Genomic DNA, 23529 nt, shown 5'->3' with positions numbered 1-23529 from the left:
GATCTAAAGATTCGAGAAGAACTAAAATTGGAAGTCAATTCACCCACCCCCTCTTCCCTATCCCCCCCTTCCTTCCCTTACACAGTTATTGTTGTATTGTTTTACTGTTAATGTATGTCTGTATGTTTTGTTGAGAAAATTCACAATAAAAATCATTTGCAAAAAAAAAATGGTAACGATAACTACAAGATAAAATGATAGGCTTTAAAAAGAGAAGGATAATGGATGCAATGCATGTTGGTAGTGACTATTTTAATGGATGGATGGATGGATAAGACCAGGGGTCCCCAAACTAAGGCCCGGGGGCCGGATGCGGCCCTCCAAGGTCATTTACCTGGCCCCCGCCTTCAGTTTTACAATATAATATTTTATATCAGTTTTAATAATATATTGTAAAGGTAAAGGTTTCCCCTGACGTTAAGTCCAGTCATGTCTGACTCTGGGGTGTGGTACTCATCTCCATATATTGTATATACATATAATATTGATAAAAATATTATAATGTTATACAATATAATTCTAATAATAATACCATATAATAATATTAATTATATGTTATATGTTACATATAATATTACAGTATAGTGGTATAGTTCAATATCGTAATATAGAATGCTAATATTGTGCTATGCTAATAATATAATATCAATAGCTTTTGATGAGTAAATGACAAAGTTGACATGGCCTGATTTAAGGATGAAGCACGAGGATCTCGGACGAATGGAATTAATTATATATACGTTTTTAAGGTTTTTATAATGTGTTTTAACAATGTTATTAATGGATCTGTTTATATTGTTTTGTTTTTATGATTGCATTTTGGGCATTAAATTTTGCCAATTTTTGTAAGCCGCCCTGAGTCCCCTCGGGTGAGAAGGGCGGGGTATAAATGTTGTAAATAAATATAATATAACTAGCTGTGCCCGGCCACGCGTTGCTGTGGCAAAGTGGTGGTGGTATTGGTTAAAAATTGTGTAATTTTTTTTATAAATTTTATTGTAGGTTATCTTTTATTATATGTTATTATTTTCTTGTATTATTTTTAGTTATTTTCTGTTATAGTATTTTATTGTATTAATTTTTTAGTATTTTTAATTATTTTTTAGTGTTTTTAATTATTTTTTATTGGGTTGCTAGGAGACCAAGTTGGAGGAGCTTAGCCTTCTAACTGGCAGCAATTGGATAAAAGCAAGTATTCCTCTCTCTCTAATTAGGACTTTATTTTTCTTTTCTTTTTGTTGTATCAACCTAGAGGCGTGGATGATGGGTTGTGTTGTCAAATTTAGAGGTTGGGGGGGCCTGTAGTTTTGTTGTTTTGTGGGTCGCCATGATGCCATCACTCTTTTATATATATAGATATATTGTATGTACATACAGCTGCTCTGAGTCCCCTTCGGGGTGAGAAGGGTGGGATATAAATGTAGTAAATAAATGTAGTGAATAATTAATTAAATAATTTTAGACTTAGGCTCGCCCAAAGTCTGAAATGACTTGAAGGCACACAACAACAACAATCCTAATTAACTTGACTATCTCATTGGCCAGAAGCAGGACCACACTTCCCATTGAAATCCTGATAGGTTTATGTTGGTTAAAATTGTTTTCATTTTTAAATATTGTATTGTTCTTTCATTGTTGTTGTTGTTTTGCACTACAAATAAGACATGTGCAGTGTGCATAGGAATTTGTTCGGGTTTTTTTCAAATGATAATTCGGCCCCTCCACAGTCTGAAGGATTGTGGACCGGCCCTCTGCTTTAAAAGTTTGAGGACCCCTGAGCTAGAGCATAGATTAAAGTACTTTGATACCACTTTAATTGCCATGGCTCCATGCTATGGAATCACGGGAGTTGTCGTTTTGCAAGGTCTTCAGCCTTCTGCACCAAAGGGTGCTGGTGCTTCTTCAAATGACAGTTCCCAGCATTCCATAGCATGGAGTCATAGCAAGTGGTGTCAAATGACATGAATTCTACAGTGTAGACACACCTCCTGAAAATGAGAAGGGTGGGATATAAATGTAGTAAATAAATGTAGTGAATAATTAATTAAATAATTTTAGACTTAGGTTCGCCCAAAGTCTGAAATGACTTGAAGGCACACAACAACAACAATCCTAATTAACTTGACTTATCTCATTGGTCAGAAGCAGACCCACACTTCCCACTGAAATCCTGATAGCTTTATGTTGGTTAGAATTGTTTTCATTTTTAAATATTGTATTGTTTTTGCATTGCTGTTGTTTTGCACTGCAACTAAGACAGGAATTCGTTCAGATTTTGTTTCCAAATGATAATTCGGCCCCTCTACAGTCTGAAGAATTGTGGACTGGCCCTCTGCTTTAAAAGTTTGAGGACCCCTGGATAAGACGGTGCTTTGGTTACTGTTGCTAAGTGGCAGGAAGCCTTCAATCAACATTCGCATGAGTCATGAGCAGAGGCGGTCCAACCATAAGGCGAACTAGGCATTTGCCTGTGCGCCATCGTCCCGGGGGCACCATCGTCCTGGGAGGAGGGCACCACTCTCCACCTCCTTCTCTTTCGGGCTTTCCGGCTGGCGCAGACCCACCTTCGCACCACGGGAGCCCACCTTTGGGGCCTTCAGAGATTGTGAGGTCTGTAGGAACTTGGAAGCTAGGTATGTGGGGTTTCTATATATGTAGAAGGTCCAGGGTGGGAGAAAGAACTTTTCTTTGAAGCAGGTGTGAATGTTGTAATTCATCACCTTGATTAGCATTTAATGGCCCTGTGGTTTCAAGGCCTGGCTTCTTCTTGCCTGGGAGAATCTTTTTTTGGGAGGTGTTAGCTGTCCCTGATTGTTTACTGTCTGGATTTCTTCTGTTTTCAGAGTGTTGTTCTTTATTTATTGTCCTGATTTTAGAGGTTTTTTTTTTAATACTGAGGGCTATCTGGGTTATCTATATCCCTGTTCAATGTTTAGTGCTAAATTTGCAAATATAGTAATCCCTACATAACATTACCATGTATTGAACTGCTTTTTCTATTGATTTGTTGTAAAACATGATGTTTTGGTGCTTAATTTTTAAAATCATAATGTAATTTGATGTTTTATAGGCTTTTCCTTTATACTTCCTTATTATCCAACATTTTCGCTTATCCAAAGCTTTTATTTTTCAGTGATTGGTTTGGGGGGGGCGCCAAAATTCTGTTCGCCTACACTTGAAAAATACCCAGGGCCGGCTCTGGTCATGAGGCTTGAGCAATGAAGGCACATCAACCTCCTTGAAAACGCCCTCCGAAAGCAGCCGCGAGCCCAAAGAACGTCCCGCTCAAGGGAGACTTTGCTTGAAATGCACAGCCTTTTAGAGAGTCAGCATCCGGCTGGGGTTTGTTTGTTATCACATCTTACTCTTCCTCCAGTATACAAAGTTCTTTACTACCACCCTGGCCTTCATACTAATCCTTCAGAGTAAGTTAGATTGAGAGAAAGCAACTGGTCTGAGTCTGCTCAAGGATTTCCATGGATCTGACACATCTAGCCTAGAGTTTCATTCCTTTTTGGGGTGAAGATGCCCGGCTTCTCTCTTTCCCGCCCTTCTGTTCTTATTTCTGCTATCCACATTAGCTTTGGAGAGGAGGAACAGACTCTCACTCTCTATTTGCTCTCTCTATTTGTCTTTGCTTAATACAGGGGTCCTCAAACTTTTTAAGCCAAGGGCCGGTCCACAATCCTTCAGACTGTTGAGGGGCCAGATTATCATTTGAAAAAAAAAATACAAACAAATTTTGATGCACACTGCACGTCTTATTTGTAGTGCAAAAACAACAACAACAACAATGAAAGAACAATAAAATATTTAAAAATAAAAATTTTAACCAACATACATTTATCAGGATTTCAATGGGAAGTGTAGTCCTGCTTCTGGCCAATGAGATAGTCAAGTTAATTAGGGTTGTTGCTGTTGTTGTTGTTGTGTGCCTTCAATTTATTTCAGACTTTGGGCGAGCCTAAGTCTAAAATTTATTTATTTATTATTTATTTATTTACTGCATTTATTTACTACATTTGTATCACACCCTTCCCACCCCAAAGGGGACTCAGAGTGGCTTACAAATTATATGTACATACAATATATTATATTATTAGCATAGCACAATATTAGCATTAGCTATTACTATATTGAACTATACTACTATACTGTAATATGATTAGTAATATTATATGTAATATAGAATATATAATTAATATTATTATATGGTATTATTATTAGTGTTATATTGTACTACATTATAATATTATTATCAATATGATATGTATATACAATATATTATATTATAAAACTGAGGGCGGGGGCCAGGTAAATGGCCTCGGAGGGCCGCATCCGGCCCCCGGGCCTTAGTTTGGGGACCCTGGCTTAATAGGAACTTATTTACATTCAGAAGAAGACCTACAAGCCACTCTAACCACCTTCGCAGAAGCATACGAGAAGCTCGGCCTCTCACTGAACATCGAGAAAACCAAAGTGCTCTTCCCACGGAATACAGCTTAATGGTGTTACATTAGAAAACGTTGACTATTTCCGCTCCCTTGGCAGCCACCTCTCCACAAAAGTCAACAACGACACTGAAATACAACACCGCCTGAGCTCTGCGAGTGCAGCATTTTTTCGTACGAAGCAGAGAGTGTTTGAGGATCGGGACATGCGTAGAGAGACCAAGGTGCTTGTTTATAAAGCCACTAGCTGTGCCCGGCCACGCCTTGCTGTGGCATTGTCTGGTTGTGTTGGTGAGAAATTGTTGAGGTAGTGGTGGTATTGAATGTCTGTTGTATGGTTGTCCTTATGTTTAGTATGCATTTGGTTGTTTGTGTACTGTGAGAGTGGTGAGGGTAGAGGGGGTCTATGTCCCTGTGTAGTATTGTATAGTATTTATACGTTGTCCATGTGTTGTCAATGCTTGGATTGTGTCCTGTTGCATAGTAGAAAGGGTTGGGCTGGATGGCCCTTAGGGGTCTCTCCAAACTCTTGGATTCTATGCTTCTATTATTATTATTATTATCATCATCATCATCATCATCATCATCATTATTATTATTATGTAGAGGCTGGATGGCCATTTTTCAGGAGTGTTTGGATTGTGTCCTGTATGGTAGAAGGAAGTTGATCTGGATGATCCTTAGGGGTCACTCCAAACCTTAGGATTTTATGATGATGTTATTATTATTATTAGTATTAGTATTGAGAGGCTGGTGGCCATCTGTTGGGAGTGCTTGGATTGTGTCCTGCATGGCAGAATTGGGTTGGGCTGGATGGCCTTTAGGGGTGTCTTCTAACTGTCTGATGCTATGATTCGATGTGTCTACACTGCCATATAATCCAGTGCAAATTAGATAATCTGTGGAAGAGGCCTAAGTGAGGCCTAACTGTGCCTGTCCTGGCTAAGTAGGTTGCTAGGAGACCAAGTGGGCGGAACTTAGCCTTGTAACTGGCAGAAATTGGATAAAAACAATTATTCCTTTCTCTATAATTAGGACTTTATTTTTCTTTTCTTTTTGTTGTATCAACCTAGAGCCGTGGATGATGGGTTGTGTTGTCAAATTTGGACGTTGGGGGGCCTGTAGTTTTTTTTTTGTCCGCTGCCATCACTCTTTTATATATATAGATTGTCCTCCCAACCCTGCTCTACGCCTGCGAAACGTGGATGGTCTACAGACGTCACACCAAACTCCTGGAGCGTTTCCATCAGCGTTGCCTCAGTAAAATCCTGCAAATCTCTTGGGAAGACAGGCGGACAAATGTCAGCGTGCTTGAGGAAGCAAAGACCACCAGCATTGAAGCGATGCTCCTACGCCATCAACTCCGCTGGACTGGCCACGTTGTCCGAATGCCCAAAGATCACCGTCTCCCAAAGCAGTTACTCTACTCCGAACTCAAGAACGGGAAACGTAAAGTTGGTGGGCAGGAAAAGAGATTGAAAGATGGGCTCAAAGCCAACCTTAAAAACTGTGGCATAGACACTGAGAACTGGGAAGCCCTGGCCCTTGAGCGCTCTAATTGGAGGTCAGCTGTGACCAGCAGTGCTGCAGAGTTCGAAGAGGCACAAATGGAGGGCTTAAGGGAGAAACGTGCCAAGAGGAAGGAGCATCAAGCCAACCCTGACCGGGACCGCCTTGTGTCTGGAAACCGATGTCCTCACTGCGGGAGAACATGCGGGTCAAGAATAGGTCTCTTCAGCCACCTACGGACACACCCCCAAGACCCTATACCTGGAGGACCATTGGCCTCGAACTACGAGGGATCACCTAAGTAAGTAAGTAAGTAAGTATTTACAATCTCTTCTGGAGCATCATCTTGATTTCAACAGAGACTTAGGCACGACACCCCTATTAAAGCAGCTCCTCTGGTCCAATTCAGAGTGCAGGTCCTGACCTATAAAGCCTTAAACCAGTGATTCCCAAAGTGGGCGCTACCGCCCCCCGGTGGGCGCTGGAGCGATCCAGGGGGAGGTGATGGCACCTATTATGACATGGGGGCGGGGCCAGGGGAGAGGCGGGGCCTCTTCCCAAGTGCCGGAGACAGGGCTGAGCATCTATACATCTCCTGAGGCTCTTGTTGGGACACAGAGGGCGGAGCTAGGGAAGGGGGCGGGGCCTCCTTCCAAGAGCCCGAGACAGGGCTGAGCCTCTATACCTCTCCTGAGAGGCCTTTTAGGACTAAAGGGCGGGGCTAGGGGTGTGGGCGGGGCCTCTTCCCAAGAGCCCGAGACAGGGCTGAGCCTCTATACCTCTCCTGAGAGGCCTTTTAGGACTAAAGGGCGGGGCTAGGGGTGTGGGCGGGGCCTCCTTCCAAGAGCCCGAGACAGGGCTGAGCCTCTATATCTCTCCTAAGAGAACCTTTAGGACTAAAGGACAGGGCTAGGAGTATGGGCGGGGCCTCCTTCCAAGAGCCCGAGACAGGGCTGAGCCTCTATACCTCTCCTGAGGTGCTTGTTAGAACACAGGGGCGGGGTATAGAGGTTCAGCCCTGTCAGGCACTTGGGAAGAGGCCCCGCCCCCTCCTCTAGCCCCGCCCCCTGTGTCCAGGACAGCAATCTAGGGGGGAGGTGATGGCACCTATTATGACATGGGGGCGGGGCCAGGGGAGAGGCAGGGCCTCTTCCCAAGTGCTGGAGACAGGGCTGAGCATCTATACCTCTCCTGAGGCTCTTGTTGGGACACAGAGGGCGGAGCTAGGGAAGGGGGCGGGGTCTCCTTCCAAGAGCCCGAGACAGGGCTGAGCCTCTATACCTCTCCTGAGAGGCCTTTTAGGACTAAAGGGCAGGGCGGGGGCGGGGCCTCTTCCCAAGAGCCCGAGACAGGGCTGAGCCTCTATACCTCCCCTGAGGCGCTTGTTAGAACACGGGGGCGGGGTATAGAGGTTCAGCCCCATCAGGCACTTGGGAAGAGGCCCCGCCCCCTGTGTCCTGGCAGGCACCGCAGGATAGGGATAGAAGCTCAGCCCTGCCTCAGAGCTCGTAACTCCGCCCATCCCAGTCCTGGCCGTCCATTTGTGGCCCCGCCCACCTCCCCTCGCAGCCCTGCATCTTGGACTAAGGAAGAGGCTCAGCCCCGCCCTCTTGAGCAGGAGCCACGCCCACCCCTTTAAGCCACGCCCCCCTTTCCAGGGGGTGCTGAGTCATATTTTTTCTGGAAAGGGGGTGGCAGGCCAAATAAATTTGGGAGCCACTGCCCTAGTCCCAGATGTCCTTTCTTTGGAAGGCAGCCATACTGCAGAAGACGAGATCCCAAGCAACAAGGATTCGAACTAAAGCAGCTTCCTACACTTCCCACATCATTTCTATCAAAACGGCACTGAGCTCAAGTGGTGTGAGAAAGAAGAAAGTGCTATTAATAGTCTATTCAACACAATCATCTCTCAGCAACTGAATCCAACACAAAGGCAAGAGTGATGTGTACTCACTTTCTGGTCCCGCCTGAGTGATGGTCATAAGAGACATAGATTTAGTCAGTGGAGGAGAAACAGCAGTCGTGGAAAAGTTGAAGGCACGGGGCTGTGATCGTTGGTGTATCTGCGAGGACGAGACAATTCAAAAGTTAGAATAAACAACTGGTGACCAAAGGCTCATGACAGATTCAGGGGAGGAAGCAGCTGAGATGGATGAAGTGCTACTAATTTTAGCAAGGGCTCATACTGGGGAGGAAGGAGTGGAAGAGTGGCCAGAACTAACGCTCTCTACTCTTCAAAACATGGGCAGACTTCAGCCTTCTAGTGTTTTGGACTTCAATTAACAGGTGGGCTATTAGGAATTGTGGGAGTTGAAGTCCAAAACATCTGGAAGGCCGAAGTTTGCCCATGCCTGTTGTGTTAGTGTATTCTGTTGTTAGATTGAAATGTTATATCAAGTTAAGCTGTTGGGTGTTTGCAACTGTGTGTTTCCGGAAAAGCATTCCAGCAGCACAAGGGTTAAGCACAAACCACAGGACCAATAGGTCAGGGCTTCCGTTTGAGTTTGAACTGTCTGGCCAGAACTCAGAAATGCGGGAGGTGCCAGGTTTTCTACTGATAACAGCCAAGCGGAGAAGGCGCGCCATGTGTGCAGAGAGCTATGGCTTTCACCAACTGTATATATTTGTATAATAAAGTATTTAGACCTGCTGGGATCAGCAGTATATCAACGACTCAGCTGTCGTTTTGTTGGTGCTGCATAAAGTGGTCCTTCGGGTGAGCCGACGGAGAGAACTGACTCGTCAAACAGTCAGGGTGACAGATGATCGATTTAATTCTCCAGCCCATCATCCACACACCACCCTGACATGTTGGAGACTGTTCAAATGGAGATAGCTCAGTGTGGGCAAACCTTTTTGCTTTGGGGCCACATTGCAGGCCTGGATAGAAGGGTCGGGTCAGGTCGGGCCAAGAGAGAGGGGAGCCATTCACATGCTGGGCGGAACGGGCCCGTGAGGGGCATGGGCTGGGAGCAGGCAGAGCCAGGAGGGTGCAGAGCAGGACCTGGGTCATCCTCAGGTTGTCTTCTCAGCATAAGGACAGGGCTACTTGCCCCATCCTTATGCCAGGAGGAGGGCAGGACACGTGGTGACTGTCCCAATCCTCCCCCTCTTCCTTCCCCGATCCTCGGGCTGTCGTCTTGTCATTATTCCAAGAGGAGGGCAAGACAGGCGGTAGGTGAGAGTGCTCCAGAGGGTTCTCAGACACCATGAGCCTTCCTTGAGCTGTCCTTCCGGCGTAAGGATTGGGCTGCTCACACCGCCCTTATGCCGGGAGAAAGGCAAGACATGCAGCGGCTGAGAGCGCTTCAGAAGACTCTCAGCTGCTGTGTGCCTTCCTCCCTCTTTTTTCTGGCGTAAGGATATGGTTGGCCAAGAGGACGGGGAAAATGTGGAGGGCCTAAGGTAAGTACCCAGGGGGCTGCATCCAGCCGCCGGGCCTTAGTTTGCCCATGACTGGAATAGCTGTATTTTGGACTCCTTATGTGTTGGGAAAATGTCATCCTGTACTGCTTAAGTCTCTATGGTTAGATAGGAAGCCTAGAAAAGAGTTAGGGACACCTTCCCCAGTTCCATGCATGCTCTAATTAGGCTTTACTATTGTTTCCTCCCTCATGCCCTGTTTAGGTCAACCCACCCCTTTGATGCTTTAGAAATGTGATCTCTCCTAGGGCTTTGACGTAACTTCCCCAACTGGGCTTTTGGAATGTTTATGGCCCTAGAGAAGAAGCGACCCACGAGGCTTGGTCGCCATTCCTGCTTCCTGCTTTGTTCCAGAGAGGACGCATATTGTCCCCTCTACTAGCAAGATGTAGCTATCTATACCTTTGTTATTTTGATCCATCTGTGTGTATTAGAACAGGATAGATTAGCTAGTTAGCTCCAAACCTTTTCTATCCATCAATGGATTTCGTTTTACCTCAATAAATGTTTTTAAACTTTAAAGTTAACTTTGTATCCCTTTGCCTTCCTGAAGACACAGAGGCCTTCCAAAACTCACACCGCATAAGTCTCACCGCTGCATTTTTTCTCTGCTATTTTAATGGGAATTTACCTCATAAAGAAGGTGATTAGAGCTTAACGGGCTCATCAATTCCAAACATTATGGGGATGCGAATGGGAAACGCACAGGAGGACCAGGCTTACCTGGCGGTCAAAGCCTCTCATCTCTGCTTGCTCTGATTCCAGCTCCTCTTCCGTGAGTGAGACCAACGACCCTCGCTCATCGTTTGTGAGGGAATTCTGTCGCAAATCTTTGGCCTTTAGAGATGACGTCTCCAGACAGGAGGGTGGCTTCTTAATGCTGCCGGGCTCTCCAGCGAGGCCTTCCAAACTATAGCTGAAGGCAAACAGTAGGCATTAGACCCTTGCAGATCTCAATGGATTGCGATTGAAAGACTTGTCATGTAAAGCATATTTGAGAGGAAGAGCCCAATCAAAACATTTCAAATGACAGAACAGCCACATTCACGTAGAGCTCCTTTCCTTGGTTAGTTGCAAGATCCAGCATTAGTGCAGAAAGCAATGGTAGCGACGGAGACAACCCATCTGAAGAGTTTCTTGGGCATTGGAAAGAAGACATGTTTACAGGCTTTCGCTAGGTTTTTTGGGAGAGTGAGCCAAGCCATGATCAGGTGTCAATTTCAAGTTCTAGCTGAGACATTTGGTCTTTTTGTCCATAAGGAATACTATTTCAAAGCTGGTCCTGAATGTAAAGAATTTAGTTGGCGATTCCATACCTGTTCTGTAATGGCATGCTGTCATTTTAATGCAGCCCTTATAAGCGAATAGGGAATCTCCGGTGGCACAATGGGTTAAATTTTTGTGCTGGCAAGACTGCTGACTGAAAGGTCAGTACTTCGAATCTGGAGAGTGGGTGAGCTCCCGTCTGTCAGCTCTAGCTCCCCATGAGAGGACATGAGAGAAGCATCCCACAGAATGGTAAAACATCAAACATCCGAGCGTCCCCAGGGCAACATCCTTGCAGACGGCCAATTCTCTCACACCAGAAGCGACTTGCAGTTTCTCAAGTCACTCCTGACACACACAAAATAAGCTAATAAACCATTTCAAAATCAACTAATAAACAATTTCAGCAGTTTCTGTGTGCCAGCTCAATACCACTAATTGAGTTGGGAAGAAGTAAATTTGTCATTCTGGCCAGCCAAAATTGTATGCGCTGAGTGACCCAAAAGACAAAAACAAAGTAAAGTGAACCAGAATTTGCACAGCGTCCAAACTAGCCGATACATTAAAAAACAATCATGCTACAGACGCCATACAGAAAGCGAACAGGACTGGGTTTGCTTTGCAAGCTGCCTTGGGCTCTACATGGCATATACTGATACTCTACCTTCTACCATTCAAGTTGGAACCCACTGCAGTGCACTGGACACCCAAGGGACACCAGCTCATACTGGGAACATCAAAAAGTGAAAAAAGAGGCCTGTTCATACTGGGTTGTCAGCTTACACTTTCCATTTCAAATTTTTTAAAAATTAGTTCTTCAAGAAACAAAACTTGTTGCACTCTTTTGTTAATGAGGATAATTTTGACTGTGTGAGGAACTAAAAGCTAGCTTAAAAGATCCTTCTAGCCACTCGGCGAACAATTCTGATGTTAATAAACGCTCAGGAACATTCACAATTTTAGGCAAGATTCAGTCCATGAAATGTCAAAATTTCATAAAGGAAACAGTCGGTCAATTTGGGGTCGAAGCAATTTGGGGAAGGGCTTAGCACAGCAGGCTAAACCACTGTGCTGAAGAAAAAATCCTGCCGATCAAAAGGTCAGGTTGGGGTGAGCACCCGCCATCAGCCCCAGCTCACCTGCCCACCTAATGGGTCGAAAGCAGAAATGTAAGTAGATAAATAGGTACCGCTTTTAGCGGGGAGGTAATAAAGGCCCCCTTAAGGACATCGATTGAAGGAAAAGCTCCCCAGCATGGAAGATGGAGCGACAGCACCCCGTCCCCCTCGGTTGCCAGAATCGAGCACACTCTTTTGCTGACTCTTTTGCTGCAGAAAGTCAAAAATTGCCTTGAGCTTTTCCGTTCAAATATAAATAGAAGGATAGAGGACATGGCGGAAAAAATGAAAAACATAAACAAAAAAGGGGAACAAAAGCACACTCTGTTTGCCAGCTTTCAAGGGAGCAAGTCCTATTTGTTTAGGGTTCTTTGTAAAGGAAATTATATGTAATCCATCGTATCGGGGTGCTGAGTATTTCATTAATATATTTGCTTTTTTTTCAAAACTGTAAATCTCCAAGCAGTGGTTCTCAACCTGTGGGTCCCCAAATGTTTTGGCCTCCAACTCCCAGAAACCTAACAGAACCACTGCTCGAATGTGTTCATTTACAAAAAAAAATCTTCTTACAAAGCCGCACCCTTGCCATCCCAATAGGACATCCTATCTCAGAAGAAAAATGGTACAGGGACATTTTGTGTGCAACTCCAGCCTTTGTTAGGATAATCAGATTGGTCATGTACGAAACTATAAAAAACACCAAAGCAGGATGTTAGTAGCCATTCGAAGTCAGCAGGGTTAGTAGGCATGAGTGTGTGGTATACCTTCTCCTATGAGTGGGAGGCTTCCTTACACCATCCCCCAGCAATCGCATTGAACTGAAAAAATGAACCATGAATAACCGTCAGTGAGCAATGACAAAGGAGGGACATGAAGACACAAAACAGATCTACAAACGAGAGAGCTAGGGAAGAGGAATTTGCTTTTCTGTGTTAAAATACAGTAATTGCAAGATATTTTGGAGTGGGAGCCTCTAGGGCAGGGGTCCCCAAACTAAGGCCCGGGGGCCGGATGCGGCCCTCCAAGGTCATTTACCTGGCCCCCGCCCTCAGTTTTATAATATAATATTTTGTATTGGTTTTAATAATATAATATACTAGCTGTGCCCAGCCACGCGTTGCTGTGGCATTGTCTGGCTGTGTTGGTGAGAAATTGTTGAGCTAGTGGTGGTATTGAATGTCTGTTGTATGGTTGTCCTTATGTTTAGTATGCATTTGGTTATTTGTGTACTGTGAGAGTGGTGAGGGTAGAGGGGGTCTATGTCCCTGTGTAGTATTGTATAGTATTTATACGTTGTCCATGTGTTGTGAATGCTTGGATTGTGTCCTGTTGCATAGTAGAAAGGGTTGGGCTGGATGGCCCTTAGGGGTCTCTCCAAACTCTTGGATTCTATGCTTCTATTATTATTATTATCATCATCATCATCATCATCATCATCATCATCATCATCATCATCATTATTATGTAGAGGCTGGATGGCCATTTTTCAGGAGTGTTTGGATTGTGTCCTGTATGGTAGAAGGAAGTTGATCTGGATGATCCTTAGGGGTCACTCCAAACCTTAGGATTTTATGATGATGTTATTATTATTATTAGTATTAGTATTGAGAGGCTGGTGGCCATCTGTTGGGAGTGCTTGGATTGTGTCCTGCATGGCAGAATTGGGTTGGGCTGGATGGCCTTTAGGGGTGTCTTCTAACTGTCTGATGCTATGATTCGATGTGTCTACACTGCCATATAATCCAGTGCAAATTAGATAATCTGTGGAAGAGGCCTAAGTGAGGCCTAACTGTGCCTGTCCTGGCTGAGTAGGTTGCTAGGAGACCAAGTGGGCGGAACTTAGCCTTGTAACTGGCAGCAATTGGATAAAAACAATTATTCCTTTTTCTATAATTAGGACTTTATTTTTCTTTTCTTTTTGTTGTATCAACCTAGAGCCGTGGATGATGGGTTGTGTTGTCAAATTTGGAGGTTGGGGGGGCCTGTAGTTTTGTTGTTTTGTCCGCTGCCCTGATGCCATCACTCTTTTATATATATAGATTGTATATACATATAATTTTGATAATAATATTATGTTATACAATATAATACTAATAATAATACCATATAATAATATTAATTATATGTTATATATTACATAACATATAATAGTACAGTGGTATAGTTCAATATAGAATTACTAGCTGTGCCCGGCCACGCGTTGCTGTGGCAAAGTGGTGGTGGTATTGGTTAAAAATTGTTGTGTAATTTTTATTTGACGTTATTTGTATTTTTTAAATTAATTTTATTGTAAATTATCTTTTTATTTATTATATTTTATTATTTTCTTGTATTATTTTTAGTTATTTTCTGTTATTATAGTATTTTATTGTATTAATTTTTAGTGTTTTAAATTATTTTTGATTGGGTTGCTAGGAGACCAAGTTGGAGGAGCTTAGCCTTCTAACTGGCAGCAATTGGATAAAAGCAATTATTCCTCTCTCTCTAATTAGGACTTTATTTTTCTTTTCTTTTTGTTGTATCAACCTAGAAGCGTGGATGACGGGTTGTGTTGTCAAATTTCGAGTTTGGGGGGCCTGTAGTTTTGTTGTTTTGTGGGTCGCCGTGATGCCATCACTCTTTTATATATATAGATATAATGCTAATATTGTGCTATGCTAATAATATATTGTATGTACATATAGTTGCTCTGAGTCCCCTTCTGGGTGAGAAGGGTGGGATATAAATGTAGTAAATAAATGCAGTAAATAAATAATTAATTTTAGACTTAGGCTGGGCCAAAGTCTGAAATGACTTGAAGTCACACAACAACAACAATCCTAATTAACTTGACTATTTCATTGGCCAGTAGCAGGCCCACACTTTCCATTGAAATCCTGATAGGTTTATGTTGGTTAAAATTGTTTTCATTTTTAAATATTGTATTGTTCTTTCATTGTTGTTGTTGTTGTTTCACTACAAACAAGACATGTGCAGTATGCATAGGAATTTGGTTTTTTTTTCCTTCTCAAATGATAATTCGGCCCCACAACAGTCTGAAGGATTGTGGACCGGCCCTCTGCTTCAAAAGTTTGAGGACCCCTGCTCTAGGGTCTCCTGTGGGTCTACCATTGCCCCACTCCCCACAATTGCCCACCGCTGCCCGACACAAAGGACAGTGACAGTCATACTGTGGTGCTAGATATCACATTAGGAGTGGCGGATCGGCAGAAAATGAAGAAAAGTTTGCTCAGTGATTCAGTAAGAACCTCCCGCCTGGCAACTTTCAAGTATAGTATATACTCGAGTATAAGCCATCCCAAATATAAGCCCAGGCACCGAATTTTACCACAAAAAACTGGGGAAACTTATTGACTCGAGTATAAGCCGAGGGTGGGAAATGCAGCAGCTACTGGTAAATTTCAAAACAAAAATAGATACCGATAAAATGACATTAATTGAGGCATCTGTAGGTTAAATGTTTTGAATATTTACGGTATTTCAATAAATAACAGTAAACTAGCTCTGTAAGTGGAAAATTACAGCCTCGCTTATCCAAGCCTCTGGATAATCCAAGCCATTTTTGTAGTCAAGGTTTTCAATATATCGTGATATTTTGGTGCTAAATTCGTAAATCAGTAATTACGACATAACATTACTGCATATTGAACTTCTTTTTTTGTTGTATAACATGAAGTTTTGGTGCTTAATTTGTAAAATCATAACCTAATTTGATGTTTAATAGGCTTTTCCTTAATCCCTCCTTATTATCCAACATATTCGCTTATCCAAGCTTCTGTTGGTCTGTTTAGCTTGGATAAGTGAGACTCGACTGTAGTTGTTCTACTCCAAAAACTTGGTCTTTGTGGCTAACACAAACTATGTTGAACTGGTTGACACTTGATGAGATATTCATTAAATGTCCTATAGCAGGATGTCCCTCCCGCAGAAATGACTTTTTTTGTAGTTTAATAAACATTTTTTCCATATTTTTTATTATAGAACCAATTAGGAAATAACACCTATAACCCAGGACCAAAATATGTGTTGCATCGTGTTACCGGGCTCGTCGAGCCCTTCGCTCACCTCCGGTGGTTGACTTCGGATTCGCTGCTGCTGTTTTTTCCCGGGCCCCAGCTGTGCCGCCGGAAGGGAGACAAGGGCCTTATGGCGTTCCGTAAGGAATACGGCGGCGGAGGCACTTCTGTGATGCTATCCAGCTCTTCCTCCAGTTCTCCCAACACAACAGCCCCGCCGCCTTGCTCTTCAGCACCCATTGCTGTGTTGAAGGGGTTCCCATCCGGACTGTACTGGTCTTTGGTTCGGCTGAGGCTGAGAGCCTGAGGGAAGGAGACGTCACTCCCCACCGAAGAGTTCCTTTCCAGGGATATTGTATCATCAGCTGAGGAACTTGAACTCGTGCTGTCTCCAGCTGACTGCTCCTCTTCAGCCTGCTGCGCAGAAACCAAACCACCATCAATTACATTCATTTAAAATATGTGGCAGCAGCTTTTTCAAGAATTCAAAGCAATATATCGTATCGAAGATAAGCCGAGTTTTTCAGCCCTTATTTATGAGGTCAAGGCCGGCAAAGGAGCCTGCAGGCTATTGCTTGCAATATGTGATCTATTTATTTATTATTTATTTATTTACAGTATTTATATTCCGCCCTTCTTTCTCACCCCGAAGGGGACTCAGGGCGGATTACAATGAACACATAAATGGCAAACATTCAATGCCAACAGACAAACAACATACATTAGACAGACTCAGAGGCATTTTTAACATTTTTCCAGCTTCACGATTCCGGCCACAGGGGGAGCTGTTGCTTCACCGTCCAGTAGTGGCTGTATTTCCTCATTCCTTTCCTCGTGTTTTGCTGGCAGTTTTATGGTGTTGTAAATTAGCCTCCTGCATAAAGCGTCCCTAAATTTCCCTAATTGACAGATGCAACTGTCGTTCGGGGCTGCATAGGTCAACAGCAAGCCGGGGCTATTAATGGTCGGAGGCTTAACCCGACCCGGGCTTCGAACTCATGACCTCTCGGTCAGTAGTGATTTATAGCAGCTGGTTACTAGCCAGCTGCGCCACAGCCCGGCCCGCTATTTCTCTCTTCTCCTCCCTTATCAGTGTGTTTTCTTTTGCAAAGCCTCCCTCGCTCTTAATCAAGGGAATGTTTTCAAAAGAGAAAGGCACCCTTGCAAGTCAGGAAGAAGAAAAATATATATTCATTAATCTTATGAAAGCATTTTCCCCTGAAATATTTGTTAAACAGATATAGAGTCCCACTTATCCAACATTCACTTATCCAACATTCTGGATTATCCAACGCATTTTTGTAGTCAATGTTTTCAATACAATGTAATATTTTGGTACTAAATTTGTAATTACAGTAATTACTACGTAGCATTACTACATATTGAACTACTTTTTCTGCCAAATTTGTTGTATAACATGATATTTTGGTGCTTAATTTGTAAAATCATAACCTAATTTGATGTTTAATAGGCTTCTCCTTAATCTCTCCTTATTATCCAACATATTTGCTTGTCCAAAGTTCTCCCGGCCCATTTATATTGGATATGTGAGACTCTACTGTATATAGGCATTAACCCCTTGCAATCTTTTGCCATCTCTATGTACCTTTATATTTGTATCTATCTATATACATTAATTTTACACATGAATTTCCCCGCATATGTTTGCAGGTCTTTGCAAATCCTTTATACACATAGATCCATGTACCTGTGTATCTGCAGCCATACATATACATTATTTTTATATATGAATTTACCCTCATATGTTTGCAAGTCTCTGCAAATATCTATATAAAGAGAGATGTCTGGATAGATATGAATATATTCTTACCTACCTATATATAGGGCTTGCAAATATTACAGGGGGGGAAATGAACACACAAATATATATAGACATGTCTAGATAGATATGATAATATATCCCTCCTTATTATCCAACAGATTTGCTTATCCAACGTTCTACCGGCCCGTTTATAAGTGAGACTCTACTGTATTGATATAGTACAATATAGTAATTTATTGCCAGCATTATACTATGCTAATAATATAGTATTGTATGTAAATTTAATTTGTAAGCCGCTCTGAGTCCCCTTCGGGGTGAGAAGGGTGGCATATAAATGTAGTAAATAAATAAATACAGTAGAGTATCACTTATCCAACACTCGCTTATCCAAAGTTCTGGATTATCCAACGCATTTTTGTAGTTAATGTTTTCAATACATCGTGATATTTTGGTGCTAAATTCGTAAATACAGTAATTACTACATAGCATTACTGCGTATTGAACTACTTTTTCTGTCAAATTTGTTGTATAACATGATGTTTTGGTGTTTAATTTGTAAAATCATAACCTAATTTGATGTGTAATAGGTTTTTCCTTAATCCCTCCTTATTATCCAAGATATTCGCTTATCCAAGCTTCTGCCGGCCCATTTAGCTTGGATAAGTGAGACTCTACTGTATTATAATGTATTACAATATAATACTGATAGTAATACAATTTAATAATATTAATTATATATTATACTAGCTGTGCCTGGCCACGCGTTGCTGTGGCTAGGACTTAATTTTTCTTTTCTTTTTGTTGTAAGAACGTAGAGGCGTGGATGAGAGGTTGTGCTGTCAATTTTCAAGGTTGTGGGGCATTTAGTTTAGTTGTGTTGTCCGGTGCCATGATTCCATTACCCTTTTATATATATAGATATTAAATGTAATATTACTAATAATATTGCAATCTATATATATAAAAGAGTGATGGCATCACGGCGACCCACAAAACAACAAAACTACAGGCCCCCCAACCTCTACATTTGACAACACAACCCATCATCCACGCCTCTAGGTTGATACAACAAAAAGAAATGAAAAATAAAGTCCTAATTAGAGGGAGAGCAATAATTGTTTTTATCCAATTGCTGCCAGTTTAGAGGGCTAATCTCTGCCCACTTGGTCTCCTAGCAACCATCTCAGCCAAGGGACAGCCAAGGTTCAGTTAGGGGACAGGCAGATTTAGGCCTCACTTAAGCCTCTTCCACAGATTATCTAATTTGCACTGGATTATATGGCAGTGTAGACTCAAGGCCCTTCCACCATACTTCGCCACAGCAACGCGTGGCTGGGCACAGCTAGTGTAATGATATAGTACAATATAGTAATTTATTGCCAGTATTATACTATGCTAATAATATAATATTGTATGTAAATTTAATTTGTAAGCCGCTCTGAGTCCTCTTCAGGGTGAGAAGGGTGGCATATAAATGTAGTAAATAAATAAATAATAAATAAATAAATTTCTCATATGATTTTAATAAATATTTGAATTACAACCATCTTCCTCTTCATGTTTCAGTCCTAGACTCTGCAGAGACAAGTGAAAGCCTCTCTTGCAGAAAAAGACAAAATGGAATATTGTTGCAACCAAACCCTCAAGATGGAAGAGTATCAGAGGCTATTGGGGTTTGTGTGCAATTTTCTCTGAGGAAACCAAAAAGAACTTAACAGATGAAAACAGCTTTTCATCTCCATGCCTCACCCTTTCCTTCGCCACTCCCTGAATTGTGCACAAGGCTGAAGGGGTTGGGAAAAAATGTCCCACTTCCCCGTCCAGAAAAAATTATTATCTTGGCCGAAAGCCCTGTGGTTCAGTACGGATTTTGAAATGCTGTCAAATAGGACTCCCTCGTTCACAGGGATCGGAGTTGGACACAACTTGGTTCTTGACTTGCACAAAGAGTTTACAAAACAGCCTTCAAATGTGACAGTCACTAACCAAATGATGACATACTGCTTGGAAATCCTGACTATTTGTATTATTATTATTATTATTGACACAACGACGTTGTATGACACAGCAAACAAGATAGATATGCTGGATTTCATATCACAAAATCACAAGTCGGACACTTCCCAAGTGTCTAGGACTGTGTGATGTATTTTCGGATGATGCGTGCAGATCCCAGCAGGGTGGCCTTTTGCAGTTGGCAGATCGTAATTTTGTCAATATCTATTGTTTCCAAATGCCGGCTGAGATCTTCTGGCACGGCACCCAATGTGCCCATCACCACCGGGACCACCTGCACTGGTTTCTGCCAGAGTCTTTGAAGTTCCATCTTGAGGTCCTGATAGCGGCTGAGTTTTTCCTGTTGTTTTTCGTCAATGCGACTGTCACCTGGGATGGCAACATCAATGATCCAAACCTTTTTCTTTTCCACAACTGTGATGTCTGGTGTGTTGTGTTCCAGAACTTTGTCAGTCTGGATTCGGAAGTCCCACAGTATCTTTGTGTGTTGTTGTTGTTGTTGTTGTTGTTGTTGTTGTTGTTGTTGTTGTTGTTGTTGTTGTTGTTATTATTATTATTATTATTATTATTATTATTATTATTTTATTGTATGACACAGCAAACAAGATAGACATGCTGGATTTCATATGACTCAGCCTCACCTTCCCAAAGTCCACCTCATCCATCCCATCTTCTCCTGGCAAAGGAAAGAGATCCGTCACGCTCCCGGATCCTGTTTTAAGGATGCCTTGCGATGCGGTGTCGTTACCACTTAATCGATCTTCGAGAAAATTATAACTTCCTGTGAAAGAAAAGAAAAATGGATTTAAAACTCTAATGTGGCTTCAAACATTGCTTATTAAACTACTATGAATGGATTTTTACAGACACAGAAGCAGTCACAATTGCTCAGCAGCGTTTTGTTGCATTAGCCCAGTGGTTCCCAAACTTATTTGGCCTGGGGGCGTGGCTTAGAGGGGTGGGCGTGGCTCCTGCTCAAGCGGGCGGGGCTGAGCCTCTCCCCTAGTCCAAGATGCAGGGCTGGGAGGGGAGGTGGGCGGGGCCACCAATGGGCAGCCAGGACTGGGATGGGCGGAGTAACGAGCTTTGAGGCAGGGCTGAGCTTCTATCCCTGTCCTGGACACAGGGGGCGGGGCTAGAGGAGGGGGCGGGGCCTATTCCCAACTGCCTGATGGGTACCCTGCCCCCGTGTTCTAACAAGCGCCCCAGGGTAGGTATACAGAGGCTCAGCCCTGTCTCGGGCTCTTGGGAAAAGGCCCCGCCCACACCCCTAGCCCCGCCCTTTAGTCCTAAAAGGCCTCTCAGGAGAGATATAGAGGCTCAGCCCTGTCTCGGTCTGTTGGAAGGAGGCCCCGCCCCCACCCCTAGCCCCGCCCTTTAGTCCTAAAAGGCCTCTCAGGAGAGATATAGAGGCTCAGCCCTGTCTCAGGCTCTTGGAAGGAGGCCCCGCCCCCACCCCTACCCCGCCCTTTAGTCCTAAAAGGCCTCTCTGGAGAGATATAGAGGCTCAGCCCTGTCTCGGGCTCTTGGAAGGAGGCCCCGCCCCCACCCCTAGCCCCGCCCTTTAGTCCTAAAAGGCCTCTCTGGAGAGATATAGAGGCTCAGCCCTGTCTCGGGCTCTTGGAAGGAGGCCCCGCCCCCACCCCTAGCCCCGCCCTTTAGTCCTAAAAGGCCTCTCTGGAGAGATATAGAGGCTCAGCCCTGTCTCGGGCTCTTGGAAGGAGGCCCCGCCCCCACCCCTAGCCCCGCCCTTTAGTCCTAAAAGGCCTCTCTGGAGAGATATAGAGGCTCAGCCCTGTCTCGGGCTCTTGGAAGGAGGCCCCGCCCCCACCCCTACCCCGCCCTTAAGTCCTAAAAGGCCTCTCAGGAGAGGTATAGAGGCTCAGCCCTGTCTCGGTCTCTTGGAAGGAGGCCCCGCCCCCACCCCTAGCCCCGCCCTTTAGTCCTAAAAGGCCTCTCTGGAGAGATATAGAGGCTCAGCCCTGTCTCGGGCTCTTGGAAGGAGGCCCCGCCCCCACCCCTACCCCGCCCTTTAGTCCTAAAAGGCCTCTCAGGAGAGGTATAGAGGCTCAGCCCTGTCTCGGTCTCTTGGAAGGAGGCCCCGCCCCCACCCTTAGCCCCGCCCTTTAGTCCTAAAAGGCCTCTCAGGAGAGATATAGAGGCTCAGCCCTGTCTCAGGCTCTTGGAAGGAGGCCCCGCCCCCACCCCTAGCCCCGCCCTTTAGTCCTAAAAGGCCTCTCTGGAGAGATATAGAGGCTCAGCCCTGTCTCGAGCTCTTGGAAGGAGGCCCCGCCCCCACCCCTAGCCCCGCCCTTTAGTCCTAAAAGGCCTCTCTGGAGAGATATAGAGGCTCAGCCCTGTCTCGGGCTCTTGGAAGGAGGCCCCGCCCCCACCCCTACCCCGCCCTTAAGTCCTAAAAGGCCTCTCAGGAGAGGTATAGAGGCTCAGCCCTGTCTCGGTCTCTTGGAAGGAGGCCCCGCCCCCACCCCTACCCCGCCCTTTAGTCCTAAAAGGCCTCTCAGGAGAGATATAGAGGCTCAGCCCTGTCTCGGGCTCTTGGAAGGAGGCCCCGCCCCCACCCCTACCCCGCCCTTAAGTCCTAAAAGGCCTCTCAGGAGAGGTATAGAGGCTCAGCCCTGTCTCGGGCTCTTGGAAGGAGGCCCCGCCCCCACCCCTACCCCGCCCTTTAGTCCTAAAAGGCCTCTCAGGAGAGGTATAGAGGCTCAGCCCTGTCTCGGGCTCTTGGAAGGAGGCCCCGCCCCCTTCCCTAGCTCCGCCCTCTTCTGTCCCAACAAGCGCCTCAGGAGAGGTATAGATTCTCAGCCCTGTCTCAGGCTCTTGGGAAGAAGCCACGCCCACTCCTCTAGCTCCACCCCCTGTGTCCTAACGGACAGCTCAGGTGCTCAGCCCTGTCTCCGGCACTTGGGAAGAGGCCCCGTCCCGCCTATATATATATATATATATATATATATATATATATATATATATGGCTTGCAAATATTGTAGGGGAAATGCACACACACACACACACAGATCTGCAAATGTTTCAGGGGTAAATGCATATGTGAAATTAGTATATATAATTATAGATTTATATCTAGCTCTGCATTGTTGATATAGGCATTGAATGTTGGAAGCCGGCCTGAGTCCCCATGGGGAGATAGGGTGGGATCGAAATGAAGTTTTATTATTATTATTATTATTATTATTATTATTATTATTATTATTATTATTATTAGGTTACTGTTGATACCATATTGTTTTTGTTGCCCCTACTTTTCCACTTATAGAGCTAGTTTATTGTTTTTCTTTGAAATACGGTAAATATTCAAAAACCTTTAGCCTACTGATGCCTCGATTAATGTAATTTTATTGGTATCTATTTTTATTTCTGAAATTTCCCGCCCTCGGCTTATACTGGAGTCAATGTTTTCCCAGTTTTTTTGTGGTAAAATTAGGTGCCTTGGCTTATATTCGGGTCGGCTTATACTCGAGTATATACGGGTATATCTCTTCCTTCCTTCTTCCTGATCTTTACATGCTTTTTATATGTTTTTACAATAAATTGTTTGCTTGAGAAACTCTGCTTGAGAAAAGTGAAAGCGAGGGCTGGGAATGCCGGAGCTGCCACGCACAGAGCAGGTGTGGTTCCGTCCCGTCTGCACCTTCTCGGCTTTCAAACCAACCTGGCAAGTTCAAATTTCTTTTCCGCAAGTGGGAAAGAGGGGAAAAAAGAGGGAAGTGTGGGTGGGGTGTGTATGTGTGGAGAGCAGAGCCCTGACAGTCTGCAAGGCTGCGTTCCCACGAATCCAGCTGGCAGCTCCACCGAGCCTATCCCACCGCATTCCAGACTGAGAAACCCGCCAGCTCTGCAAAAACCTTCGGGTGGAAAATTGAAAAGGAAGTTCCAGCTTGGCCACCGGGCAGACACCTTGTCCAAAGACGTT

General features: G+C 44.1%; 1 protein-coding gene across 8 annotated transcripts in view; it reads right to left on the bottom strand.

Moving 5' to 3' along the window:
• akap13 (A-kinase anchoring protein 13) overlaps positions 1 to 23529 on the bottom strand; it is a 329870-nt gene that overhangs the window by 93247 nt on the left and 213094 nt on the right. For 3 of the 8 annotated variants that reach the window (XM_062963356.1, XM_062963358.1, XM_062963363.1), the window contains exons 11-16: positions 20224 to 20363; positions 15833 to 16200; positions 12532 to 12585; positions 11314 to 11376; positions 10107 to 10299; positions 7915 to 8023 (exon numbers count right to left, since the gene is read on the bottom strand). In XM_062963356.1, coding sequence (XP_062819426.1) covers positions 7915 to 8023; positions 10107 to 10299; positions 11314 to 11376; positions 12532 to 12585; positions 15833 to 16200; positions 20224 to 20363 — 927 coding nt within the window. The remainder of the gene's footprint in view (positions 1 to 7914; positions 8024 to 10106; positions 10300 to 11313; positions 11377 to 12531; positions 12586 to 15832; positions 16201 to 20223; positions 20364 to 23529) is intronic. The other 5 variants (XM_062963357.1, XM_062963359.1, XM_062963360.1 and 2 more) reach the window with 5 other exon arrangements.

This window comes from Anolis carolinensis, unplaced genomic scaffold, assembly GCF_035594765.1.
Source record: "Anolis carolinensis isolate JA03-04 unplaced genomic scaffold, rAnoCar3.1.pri scaffold_11, whole genome shotgun sequence".
NCBI classification, from domain to species: domain Eukaryota; kingdom Metazoa; phylum Chordata; class Lepidosauria; order Squamata; family Dactyloidae; genus Anolis; species Anolis carolinensis.
This window is presented reverse-complemented; position numbering and strand designations above follow the sequence as displayed.